The sequence below is a fragment of the Lactuca serriola genome, chromosome 1 (assembly GCF_051521515.1).
Source record: "Lactuca serriola cultivar US96UC23 chromosome 1, Lser_US96UC23_V15, whole genome shotgun sequence".
NCBI lineage: Eukaryota > Viridiplantae > Streptophyta > Magnoliopsida > Asterales > Asteraceae > Lactuca > Lactuca serriola.
The window spans coordinates 121,910,057-121,921,666 of NC_136408.1; the positions used below are offsets into that span (position 1 = coordinate 121,910,057).

Below are 11,610 nucleotides of genomic sequence, written 5' to 3' on the forward strand. Positions count from 1 at the left end.
ATTAACTTCACCAGGTTTGTTGACTGGCCGTACAAAGCAGGACAGTCTCAACCCAATCACACTGCACAATTAACATGTATCCAACCAACACACAATCAGGCAAATCTTATAGATCACTAAGCATAGCATCATCCTACATACCAGGATACCGATTTAACAAATCACTACAGTACAATAACATGTATAACAAGATATCAATCCGAAGGGTCGGCCTTGGTGCCTTCGACCTGTAAGTACAGTGAGGACAACTCACCTCACAACCTGAACATAAATGATGAGGCTTTTTGTTCAAAATAGAGCGTTTTGTCGAACGTTAGAAATTAGAAGCTCTCAAACGCTCCGTGTTGGTAATTTAAGTATTATCAACATATTTTAGTGCAAGTCACTATCCGAGAGTGGAGGTAATACAAAACAAGGTTTTTTAATTCAAAACGGAGCGTTTTGTCAAACGCTAGAAGCTAGATTCTCCTAAACGCTTCCAAAATCTCTTTGTTGGTAATTTTAGTATTATCAATATATTTTAATGTAATTGTTATTATTGTCGAGACATGCCGAGTTCAGTTCACTATCCAAGACTGGAGGTGCGGGGTGCACACTCAGAATGTTAAAGTTGACTTGAAGATACGCAGGTTCGTGGGTAGCGCCCCTAGGTACAGGGTTCCAAGGGGAAGCGCCCTTAGCAGGGTCCAAGGGGCATAACCCTTGGCGGTGGTTCCCGCCAAATATCTACCGATGACATCATGGTGATGTAAGCTTCAGTTATCTCCTAAAACTACCCCTTTTTGGCGTGAATTTGGTGTAACCAACACTTAACCACTTTTCCCTCCTTGTATAAATGCAAGGTAATTATTCCAAGAAAAAGATTGATCATTCACATATACGAAATTGATAATTATCAATTTGTTAGTCTCTCAAGAACACATAACATCATAATGTATTATGTGTTTAAGATTTAGATTATGCTTGTAATCCAAATTAGATTTTTTGGATTATCCTGCTTTTGAATTCATATACCTCATGATATAAGAGACAAATTATTCAAGTATCAGATTTTAGAAAGTGAAGTAATCACGATACAAACAATATCCAAGTATTATTGTTTATTCTGAAATCATTATATGTAACACTCAGTACCAAACAGGTCCTTAGTGAAGAAATCTCATTAATAATTTATAATAAAATAATATGCACAAAATAAGAGAAAATGGTATATAACTTGAATAAAGTGAATAAAATACTTATATATTAACTTGTACATTCCAAGAAAGTACTTATATATTTCATTTGTGCAAGCAGAACGAAAAGTAAAAGAGACTTTTCACAAGGCCACAACCCGTATTATGTATATATAAAATGAATTTAAACAATAAAAAAGTAAAACAAAAATCAGGGAACAGATTACAGACCTGCGTCTCATCAGAGGGAAAAGGTAGAATAAGATCGAATTACCAGAAAAATAAAGGAAAAATGGGTGAAGAAGGCAAGCCATCGTCATCACTCCCGGACACTCAGTTCTTCGGCCTCCTCTCTAATCTCCTCCAACAGGTTAAAGCATCCCAGATTTATGTACCAATTTTGTTTTTCCTTTTCCTCGAACGATTCTGAAGTTCCCCATATTTCGTAGCTTAAAATTAATGATCTTTTGTTAACTTATTGCATTCTAATGAATTCAATTAAATGGGAATTTTTTAGGCGTTCAGTTTTCCCTAATTTTGCCACTTTTGTAGAATATACGAATTCGAAGTTGTTCAATTTTTTGGATTTGATCAATTCTATGAGGAGGGTATTTGATGTAGCTGTGAAAAGATGGAGGGATTTTGGTCGTATGAGTCTGGATTTGATCTAATAAGCTTGTTGTGGATTAGGTTGTTTTTGAGATCATGGAGCTATTAACTTATAATATACTCTAGATTTACCGATTTTTTGTTAGGGTTTCGATCGATTCACACAATTTGAGATGCAAATCGTCTTCATAAACTCATTAAAACACAAACGCGAGCTTCGTTTAACATAGTTCACATTCCAATTTCTTTGATTGATTTACAAAACAAACAATGTGCACATATTTTTAATCGAACTAACAAGTGTTTATGAAAATTGTATAGGTGGAATCATTAACTAACCAAGAAGAAGTTGAATTGCGTGCCAAAATCGAAGCCCTTGGATTAGAAGTTACCAAAGTTCCTTCAAAATCTACAAAAATTCTTGACGAGGTAGATTCATTTTTCATATTCAAATTCATTTCTTACCGAAATTGAAATGATGGGTTTTTTTTTCTGAATTATCAGCTAGAACTTGCTTCAGAGTTGGATAAATTATCTGCAAAGTTAGACAATGTTGATGAGATGATATCATCAGCCATGGCTGCTGATCCACAAGTGATCTCATTGTTGAGTGATACTGCTGATGTTTGGATGCCTGTTATCACTGCAACTTCTGATGAAAGGGAGATTTTTGCAGCATCTGTTGAAGATATTGATAAAGTGGAGGAAAAGGGTTTTAATTAATTGGTTTTGTTTTTTCTTTTGGATTTGGAAATGATAATTTGTTTGGGATATAATTATATTTATTGAACTGAAATATGGGAAAATAAATGGGTTTTGGTTACATTTTTAAACTCACACTTGCTTTTGGTTTCTAAGTAAAACTGTTTGTTTTTACCTAACAGATACTTATGTGTTTCTAACTATATACGTTTTGAATGAGTAGAAATTAAGAAAATGGTTCAATGTACATTTATGTAATAACCAAAGACTATTTTTTTATTTTATAAATAGAAAAAAATGGCTTTTTTATGCGAATTATGCAACGAAATTTCATTTTATGGCCACGAAATGCAATATTTTGCTGAGGTTGGATAACTCGTGTAAATTGCAGAAATACTTATATAACCAAAAGTTGTCACATAAATTTGCAAAAGAATGAAAATTTGTATAAATACATAAATAACAGGGCGTTTGGGATTGCTTATAACTCCAAAACAATTTATTGATTTATAGTGAAAAATGTTTGGATTAGTTTTTGTGGTTGTAAAAACCTATACGTCAATAAGTTGTTTTATAAAAAATAATTGGATTAGCTTATACATGTAAAATGACCAAAAAGGACATGCTTAGGTATTTATAATCATTTACTACTTTACATATAATATTTAAGATTTTATAGTTTTTTTGGACAAAAATTATATTTTTTATAAAATATATAATATAAATTTCTTTTGCAAAATTTATAATTTTTTTATTAAATCATTGATAATATTAAAATTACGTTCATACAAAAATAAAATAATAGAAGCTATGAAAACAAGGGGTAGAGTGTATACTTTTGGGGGTATATAGGTCATCTTAATTTTAATAAGCCAAAAGCTTTTACAACATCAACTCATTCTTATTTATCAAAAAATGTTTAGTTGTTCGGAAAATCATTTTAAAAAGTCCTTATTTGATACCAAAATATTTTTTAGATTTATTAGATTTTTTGAAAAACCAACAAGTCAATAAATTATTTTAAAAAACAACCTCACACTATCTAAAAATCGTCACATAAATTAGTAAAAGAAAAAATTGTCACAAAAATTGACATAAAGAAAAAAAGTTGTTTCATAAATAACAAATAAAAGAGTAGCACATTTATGTATTCGGTTGGAAGAAAAAAAAAAAAAAAAATTGTTGCATAAATAGTATGTTCAACGTAGAGAAATGCATCAAAATAGACACTTTCAAAAATACATATAACTTTTTTGAGTTTTGAGTTTCAAAATTAATGGTCCTCGCTAAAGGCTAATATCAGAATTTTCATTAATTTTTTAAACCTAGCTGGGAACTCTCTCAATCACATACTTCGATTTTGAAAGTTTACAAAAAAGTTTCAAACTTAACCTCATTCTGCCAATCTACAAAAAAGAAGGTCAAATTGTTTAAGAAAAGTGATCATTTTGGTGAAAATGTTCCATTTAACATATGTCGTCATCACATACATTATAACGAGTTCCAATTACGATATTGCATTTTTTGGTTCTAGTTTGAAACCAAAATCGTATTTAAACAAAAAATCATTTTATCGTATAAATTTTTTTTTAAAAAAAAAAAGTAGTATTACATAAATAGTTAATCTTGAACCAGAAGTTTCTTTTACATCATGTGTTAATCAGATTTACAAGAAAACCACAAAAATTATAACCAAAACCTCTTCATATTTTTGCAATATTTGCTTGCATCATCACATCTTTCATAAAATCCATAACGATTTAATCTTATACTTCCACTTCCTTGTGTTACACACAAGGCAAAACTGGAAATACAAATACATGTGGATAAAATTGTAAATTTACTACATCAAAGGAAGTGTGCCACGTACTCAAATACACAAACTATCCGCATGCTTCTAAAGAGTCTCCAAATAAGCAAAGACTAGTATCAAGGCTTTTCGTATATGGTATCGTATCTACAGCAATTCTTATTATTTGCATTTATTTAATAAAAAATGAAAAGGAAATTATTTTTTTGGTTTAAAATCTCAAAAGATTTTTTTTCACTTCTTGCACTTGTTTTCAAGCCATTCCATTGTAACACTCTTTGGCCTCTCCAATGGCAACCCAAGAGCTCTATCCCATATCAACTACAAAAAATTAAAAGAAAAATCATAAGTCTATTTTCAATAACGAGTACATGGAGGGCATTCCCGTCTTTTTGCACCCTTTTTTGGTGGATCAAAAGTTTCAATTTTTGTCCGTTTGACATATGGATAGCGCATTCACGTTGGCAATGTCGCAATTTTTGTCAGGCTTTCTACGGATGTATAATGTATTCGATGATGAGAATTTGGAGGGCATTTATGTCTTTTGTTCTAAATGGGGACGAAATGAAGTATAATTTAAGGTAGTGAGGTAACCTGAGAACAGATTCCAATTGCCCTTGAGACACCAAAGAGAACAGTGTAGTATCTGAAAATGTTTAATAACCAAAAATTATATATAACCATGTAATTAATTTCATATATTTGTGTATTAACTATTATAGCATCATCCTACTTCAATTTATTTTCTTATTATAGCAATGAAAATTTCTTTATAAGTAGGATGCTATAAATTATAATAAAGAAATAAATGAAAATAAGTTAGAAATTGTTGAATATTCAGTTATTCACCTTGCTTCTGTTAAACCATAGTAGTTAAGCAACACCCCACTATGAGCATCAACATTGGGCCATGGGTTCTTCACCTGTATATATATATTCATAATTCCAGATTAAATTTCATTATTATTTTTTATTTTTTTTACTTCAAAAAAAAAAAAAGTAACTCACCTTGCCAAGTTCAGTTAGAATTGGTGGAACCACATCAAAAAGTTTGGAAACCTGTAAAAGTTTAATTTAATATTTAAGTCAGATGAAATATGATATAATAATAATAATAATAATTAGATTATAAGTTTATCATTAAATGCTGACCAATTGAAATAAAGGATCATTAGGCAAATGTTTCAATGCAAATTCACGTTGACACATGTATCTGGGATCTGTTTTTCGTAGAACACCATGTCCAAATCCAGGAACAACCTACATTTTAAATATTTAAATATAAATTAAAATCAAATAACCAAAAGGAAAATAAATTAAACAATGTAAATTCAATTAAATAGTTAAATAAAGAAATGGTATTACCTTGCCACTGTTTAAGGTTTTCCAGATGTAGTCTTTCAATTGGTCAGTGGTTACATTCTCTCCACATTCAGCCACCACAGACTTTATCCATAACAAAACTTCCTACAAAAAAAAATAATCAAAAAATAAATATCTTTTTACACTTCACATATAAAACAAGATATAATTCTACTTCTGATTTTTTGATTAAACATGGAAGAGAAAGGTTGTGAATTAATCACCTTTTCCCCAATTTATGCAACAAATTTGTTAAAATGTGGTTGTATAATTCGCTTAAGTTGTATAGATTGTTAAAAAAGTGAATCATTTTTTGCATAAATTCTTAAAAGAAATGGAATGTTGCATAAATTGTTGAGTAAATTACACGAATGGTCCCTAAGGTTTGGGGTAATTGACGCACTTGGTCCCTAACTTATTTTGTTAACTCGGAAAGTCCCTACTGTTTGTTTTTGTTATGCGCTTGGTCTCTGTCTTACCTAAAAAGACTATTATTTAAATAGGGAAAAATGGTGGGGTAGGTATGGTAAGGTGAGGGGGGTGGGGTGGGGTTGGGGTGTGCTTATTTAAATAAATTAAAAAATCAATGGCAAAATAGCCTTTTTAGGTAAGACAGGTACCAAGCGTGTAACAAAAACAAACAGTAGGGAGCTTCCGAGTTAAAAAAATAAGTTAGGGACCAAACGCACAAATTACCCTAAACCATAGGGACCATTCATGTAATTTGCTCTAAATTGTTAAAGAAATTGAAGGATTGTTGTATAAAACTATAAATCAATAAAGAAAATGATACATTGTTGCATAAGTTGAATAAAAAGGTGAACAGTTGCATAAATACACATTTAACTTAAACAAAAACAAGGTGTAAAAAATGCATATATTTAAATAAATAAATAAGATACCTGATTAGCCAAACCATGAAGGGGTCCAGCTAGACCATTCAAAGCTGCAGCAAATGAGAGATAAGGATCCGAGAGAGCACTTGAAACCTAAATAATAATCAAAACTAATTAAACAATAATTTTATATATAACAATAAAACTAACAAATATAGGTTGAATTTCAAAATATAAAAAACTAAAAAGAACATTCTAAATAACTTATATGAGAAAAGGGTTAAATGCTTTGCTTACAAGATGACCAGTATGAGCACTGACATTTCCACCTTCATGATCACTACAATAATTTTTATATATATATATTTCATTAAAATTTAAAGCATAGATTTATTTAAACAATATAACTAAATAAAAATAAATTGAATTTTGACACAATCTCTCACCTATGAATAGTAACATAAAGCCTCATAAGTTCTTGCATTTCAGGTCCATCAAATCCAAGCATATGTGCAAAATTTCCACCATAATCCAAAGTGTCATCTACAGGTATCCTCTCTCCACCTTTGTAAATCCTTTAAAAAAAAAGTCAAAGAGTCAAACTTAATAGCTACATAAGAAAATTTCAATCATAAAATAAAACCATCAGTATAGCTGTTAAGATTAAGTGCTTAACCTATTAGAGTAAATTACACGAATGGTCCCTATGGTTAGGGGTAATTTGCACGTTTGGTCCCTCACTTATTTTTTTAAATCGGAAGGTCCCTGCTGTTTGTTTTTGTTACACGTTTGGTCCCTACTGTTTGTTTTTGTTACGCATTTGGTCCTTGTCTTACCTAAAAAGACTATTAAATAGGAAAAAATGGTGGGGTAGGTAAGGTAAGGTGAGGGGTGGGGTGGGGTTGGGGGTGTGTTTATTTAAATAAATTAAAAAATCAAGGGCAAAATAGTCTTTTTAAGTAAGACAGAGACCAAGCGCATAACAAAAACAACCAGTAGGGACCTTCCGAGTTAAAAAAATAAGTTAGGGACCAAACGCGCAAATTACCCTAAACTATAGGGACCATTCGTGTAATTTACTCAACCTGATATACCAATTAATTAAAAAAAAAAAAAAAAAAAAAAAAAAAAAAAAAAAAAAAAACTTATTTAACTATATATAATAATATGGATATACCTGCGATAGACATATGCAGCTACAGCTGGAACTTGAGCAATTAATGAAAGAGAGTCTTCAAATGTAGGCTCCCAGTATCTATAATAAAAGCAGGATAATATTTATTTATTTACATTAATTAATAAAAAGTTATTTCAATTTTCAACAAGATAAATACTCCAAATAAACTCACTTGGATTTATGGATACCCTTCTCATATGCTTTTGAAAATTCACTTTGTACCTAAGACAATAATTAGTAGTTAGTTACATTTTGAGGTATAACTGAAATGTAGCTTGAGGTTTATATAAAACACAGGGATTATTATTATATAAATAATTGAACCATAATTCTCAAATCTCCAAAAAGTATAATTTTATATAAACCTGAAGAGCCATAACACCAGTTGTAAACTGAGTCATTGGATGAGCTGTTACAGGTAAGGCATCGATTGTTTTATACACATGATCTGCAACATTAAATGGATTTTAGAAATAGTTAAAAAATTTAATATAGTTAATAGAAAAGATAAATTACGTAGAAATCAGAAATTAAACTACATATAATAGAAATACACTATCTTAAAGAAAATAATGAGAAAGAATAAGTATATGAAGTGAAAAAAAAACAGAAAACCTGGAATAGTTGCACGACTTCGAAGTTCCTTGGATAAAGCATCCACTTGTTCTTTAGTTGGAACCTTAAAAATACCAAAAATAAATAAATAACACAGGTTAATATATTATATATAAAAGGGTTAAATGCAAGAGTTAGAAAGATATTTTTACTTATTTGTTTATTATACTTTCATTTCTTCCTATTACAACATATTGTAACTTGAAAAATATATCAACTTATAGAAATATCATTCAATTAAAAACAATACATTACTTATTTGTTTATTCTCTTCCAAATAATTTTGTTCTTCAGGTAAAATTTATGGGAAAACTAATGTTTAATGTGGGTGTCAATATTTTGTAGAGATTTATGAAGTAAATAGCTTGAGAATAGCAATGTGGAAGAAGGGTAATATTGTAATGTTATAAGTTGATTATTTTCTTAATAACAAAAAAAACCAATATAAAGATAGTGTTTTTATTTTTTTTAATATAGTAAATATGATCAAACTAAGTATTTGGATATTAATATATATATATATATATATATATATGTGTGTGTGTGTGTGTGTGTGATTATGGGTTTTATAAGGATATATGTAATTTGAAGTTTTACAAGGATATAGACATAATTATGAAAGTTTACAATGATAAAAAAATTTGGAAGTATAATGTTGTAGGAGAAAAAACAAAAGTATGATGCTATAGAAAACAAATAAGCAAAAGTAAATTCCTATTTCTTGCATATAACCATATATAAATGAATAAAAAAAAACATAATAAACAATTAAAAAATGGAAAAAGATTGTCTACCTTTCCTGTCAAAAGAAGCCATAGAAGACCCTCAGGCAATGGTTCTCCACCAGGCTTTGCTGCTGGCAATACTTTCTGACATTCAGGTATAGAGAGACCCCTGAATCGAATTCCCTGATTTATCAAAAAAAATCATTTTCTTTAAATAATAAAACAAACAAACATTTTCTCATGATAAAATGTTGTATCAATTGACAATTGAAGTTTATAATACCTCATCTGGATCAAGTAAGGATGTTTCCCATAGTAGACCTGTCATTCCTCTCATTCCACCAAGTACCTTTATATTTGTAACATATGAGAAAGTAGATATTAACAAAAAGAACTTTATCAAGAAAATGAAAAATGAAAAATAAAACAAAGTTAGAAGAATTTATGCACCATATCAACAGTGATGTTGCCCAGTTGAACTTTTCCATATTCTGATTTAATCTTTTTTAGGCGCTCCTGTTACAAGATTTATAAAATACAAGTTAAAAAGATAATGAAAGGAAAAGATTCTTTATAAAGAACATGACAATGTAACCATAAATGTAGAAATTGTACCTGTTGTTCTGGAATCAATTCCTTAAGTTGAGCATGAAGGTCCTACATGGATATAAAATAACTATATTCAGGTTTCCAATCCAAATTCTCAATCAAGAATTAATAAATCATGTACTACGTATTTCTTGTGTTTATTGAACAAGCTTATTCTCTTTGTTCTTGATGAAATAGCATTAGTTTGACTTTTGTTGTCAATTTAATTTCATATTAGTTTATAATTTGAAGAATAGTATGATAACCAACACTTACAAGGTCAGATGAGGTCTGGATTTGTAGCCACCTTACTGAATTGGTCAGACTAGGCTGTTGAACCTGTTAAGAAAAGAACACAATCGGATCATGAGATCCATATTGACTATAAAAGTTATGCCTAATGAAGTGCATAGAGACAATAATTCACTAAATTACATGTTATTGCTCTTCATTGAAGAAATAGAAAGAGTTACATAAAACTCGTCGTATATTAAAGAATATTGTACACCCTCTTCTAAAATGAAAGGGTACATGTTGACCTTGAAAAATCAGAAAGGTCGTTCATGGTGGATTCTATATTGTTTGGATATTAACTAAATTGGACATCATATTAAGTACTAGTTACTAGTTGAAATTCGTTGATCGTAACAACAGTATAAATTTTTTGATTATTAAGCTTGCGTAAAATGTAGGTCGTTTTTTAACACTTTGGGTAAGTAAAGGCATCCATGATCTTATAAAAATTACCTACTAATCAAGAACACCTACAGAAATGAAGAAAAAAAAAGTCAAAAAACAACTTACAACACGATTTCTCAGCTTCGAAAGAAGCGAAACACTTCTGTAGAACACCATAGCCGAGGAACAAACAATACTGCAGAATCAGCAAAAATCGTCTTTCAATCGGAAGAAAAGGCAGATCTAACAACTCAAAAGCATACAAAATCAATTGATTCTTATGCGATTTTGTCGGTTGAATGTAAAATACAATTACGAAATTCGATTTGGACTTCTGGTGATGATTGATTAAAACGACTTAGTGTGTAAGAGAAAAAAGTTGAGTTCCTACCTTTAGATTCGAAAAGGAAGTGATGAAAGGGTGCAAACAATGGTGGTGATGAAAAGAGAATACTGGAAAAAGTTTTGGGGAGAGATGGATCGGCGGTGCGTTGTTGAATAAGTAACAAACAAAAAAAGGTTTAAAATACGAAAAACATAAGCCGTCACGGTAGACTTGTCAAATCCATTATGCTACATTTCTACCAATATTTTTGGAGTTCAATAATGGAATATTATGGAAAATGATTTGCTAATAAATTATTTTTTATGGTAAAATGACATTATTAAATTCTTTTTTATTAACATATCATAAAACTTATTAATGGTAAAAAACACTATTAGAATAGGACTCATAACTTGTTGATTTGATATTTTTTATATGGTAAATATATGGTATATAATGTCTTAAATCTTCTATTATAATAAAATAGTACTTTTTTTTTGTCGTATTGACATCCTCTTAGCTTATAAATTTACAAAGTAAACTTTCGAATTTACCCTTCTAGCTTTTAAAATAAGTGTTTACGATCAGTTTATTTGAATTTCAAAAACTAAAATATGTCTTTCACTCCAAACTCCTTGCACTCTCTAAAACTAATTTATGTCTTTCACTCCAAACTCCTTGCACTCTCTAAAGTAAAACATATTGTCTCTCATCATTGCTACAACCATCGTCGACCTCCCTCGCATGCACCACCACACCATCCTTCATCACCACAATTACACACATCCTTTAAGAAATCCTAGATCTTGAATTATTTGTCGCTCCACCTTTTATTGCAGATACGTCTAATCTTTGACAAACCCGTTTTGATTTTGCATCTTCAAATGAAGAAGAATCGGTAAATTGGTAAGCATCTTTCTGTCTCTTTTTTATTTTTCTTTTGATTTATCATATTGTAACATCACAAAATTCAATACCTAAATTTTCATTTTTTAATTAAGTTATTAT

General features: G+C 29.9%; 2 protein-coding genes across 2 annotated transcripts; one reads left to right on the plus strand and one right to left on the minus strand.

Moving 5' to 3' along the window:
* The first annotated feature begins 1,355 nt into the window (after positions 1-1,355).
* On the plus strand, positions 1,356-2,617 carry LOC145098126 (ecotropic viral integration site protein). Its single transcript, XM_079035802.1, has 3 exons — positions 1,356-1,545; positions 2,106-2,213; positions 2,289-2,617. The coding sequence occupies exons 1-3, from the start codon at positions 1,468-1,470 to the stop codon at positions 2,505-2,507; spliced, it is 405 nt and encodes a 134-aa protein (XP_078891928.1). The 5' UTR covers positions 1,356-1,467; the 3' UTR covers positions 2,508-2,617.
* Positions 2,618-4,172: 1,555 nt separating this feature from the next.
* Positions 4,173-10,822, minus strand: ATCS (Citrate synthase family protein). Its single transcript, XM_079035810.1, has 20 exons — positions 10,669-10,822; positions 10,404-10,473; positions 9,876-9,938; positions 9,627-9,668; positions 9,462-9,527; positions 9,295-9,360; positions 9,081-9,194; positions 8,287-8,350; positions 8,037-8,119; positions 7,844-7,893; positions 7,672-7,749; positions 6,941-7,069; positions 6,792-6,834; positions 6,561-6,647; positions 5,662-5,763; positions 5,449-5,556; positions 5,305-5,355; positions 5,146-5,219; positions 4,891-4,942; positions 4,173-4,617 (listed from the first exon to the last, which is right to left on the minus strand). The coding sequence occupies exons 2-20, from the start codon at positions 10,452-10,454 to the stop codon at positions 4,531-4,533; spliced, it is 1,410 nt and encodes a 469-aa protein (XP_078891936.1). The 5' UTR covers positions 10,455-10,473; positions 10,669-10,822; the 3' UTR covers positions 4,173-4,530.
* Between the last annotated feature and the right edge of the window lie 788 nt (positions 10,823-11,610).

What these genes read in the sequence shown, in the direction of transcription:
- LOC145098126 (XM_079035802.1), top strand. Translation starts at nt 1,468, where the DNA reads ATGGGTGAAGAAGGCAAGCCATCGTCATCACTCCCGGACACTCAGTTC. An exon ending in TCTCTAATCTCCTCCAACAG is followed by an intron (nt 1,546 to 2,105) that starts GTTAAAGCATCC and finishes AAAATTGTATAG; the next exon opens with GTGGAATCATTAACTAACCA. An exon ending in CTACAAAAATTCTTGACGAG is followed by an intron (nt 2,214 to 2,288) that starts GTAGATTCATTT and finishes CTGAATTATCAG; the next exon opens with CTAGAACTTGCTTCAGAGTT.
- ATCS (XM_079035810.1), bottom strand. Translation starts at nt 10,454, where the DNA reads ATGGTGTTCTACAGAAGTGTTTCGCTTCTTTCGAAGCTGAGAAATCGT. An exon ending in CGAAGCTGAGAAATCGTGTT is followed by an intron (nt 9,939 to 10,403) that starts GTAAGTTGTTTT and finishes TTTTCTTAACAG; the next exon opens with GTTCAACAGCCTAGTCTGAC. An exon ending in TATGGTTTAACAGAAGCAAG is followed by an intron (nt 4,943 to 5,145) that starts GTGAATAACTGA and finishes AAACATTTTCAG; the next exon opens with ATACTACACTGTTCTCTTTG.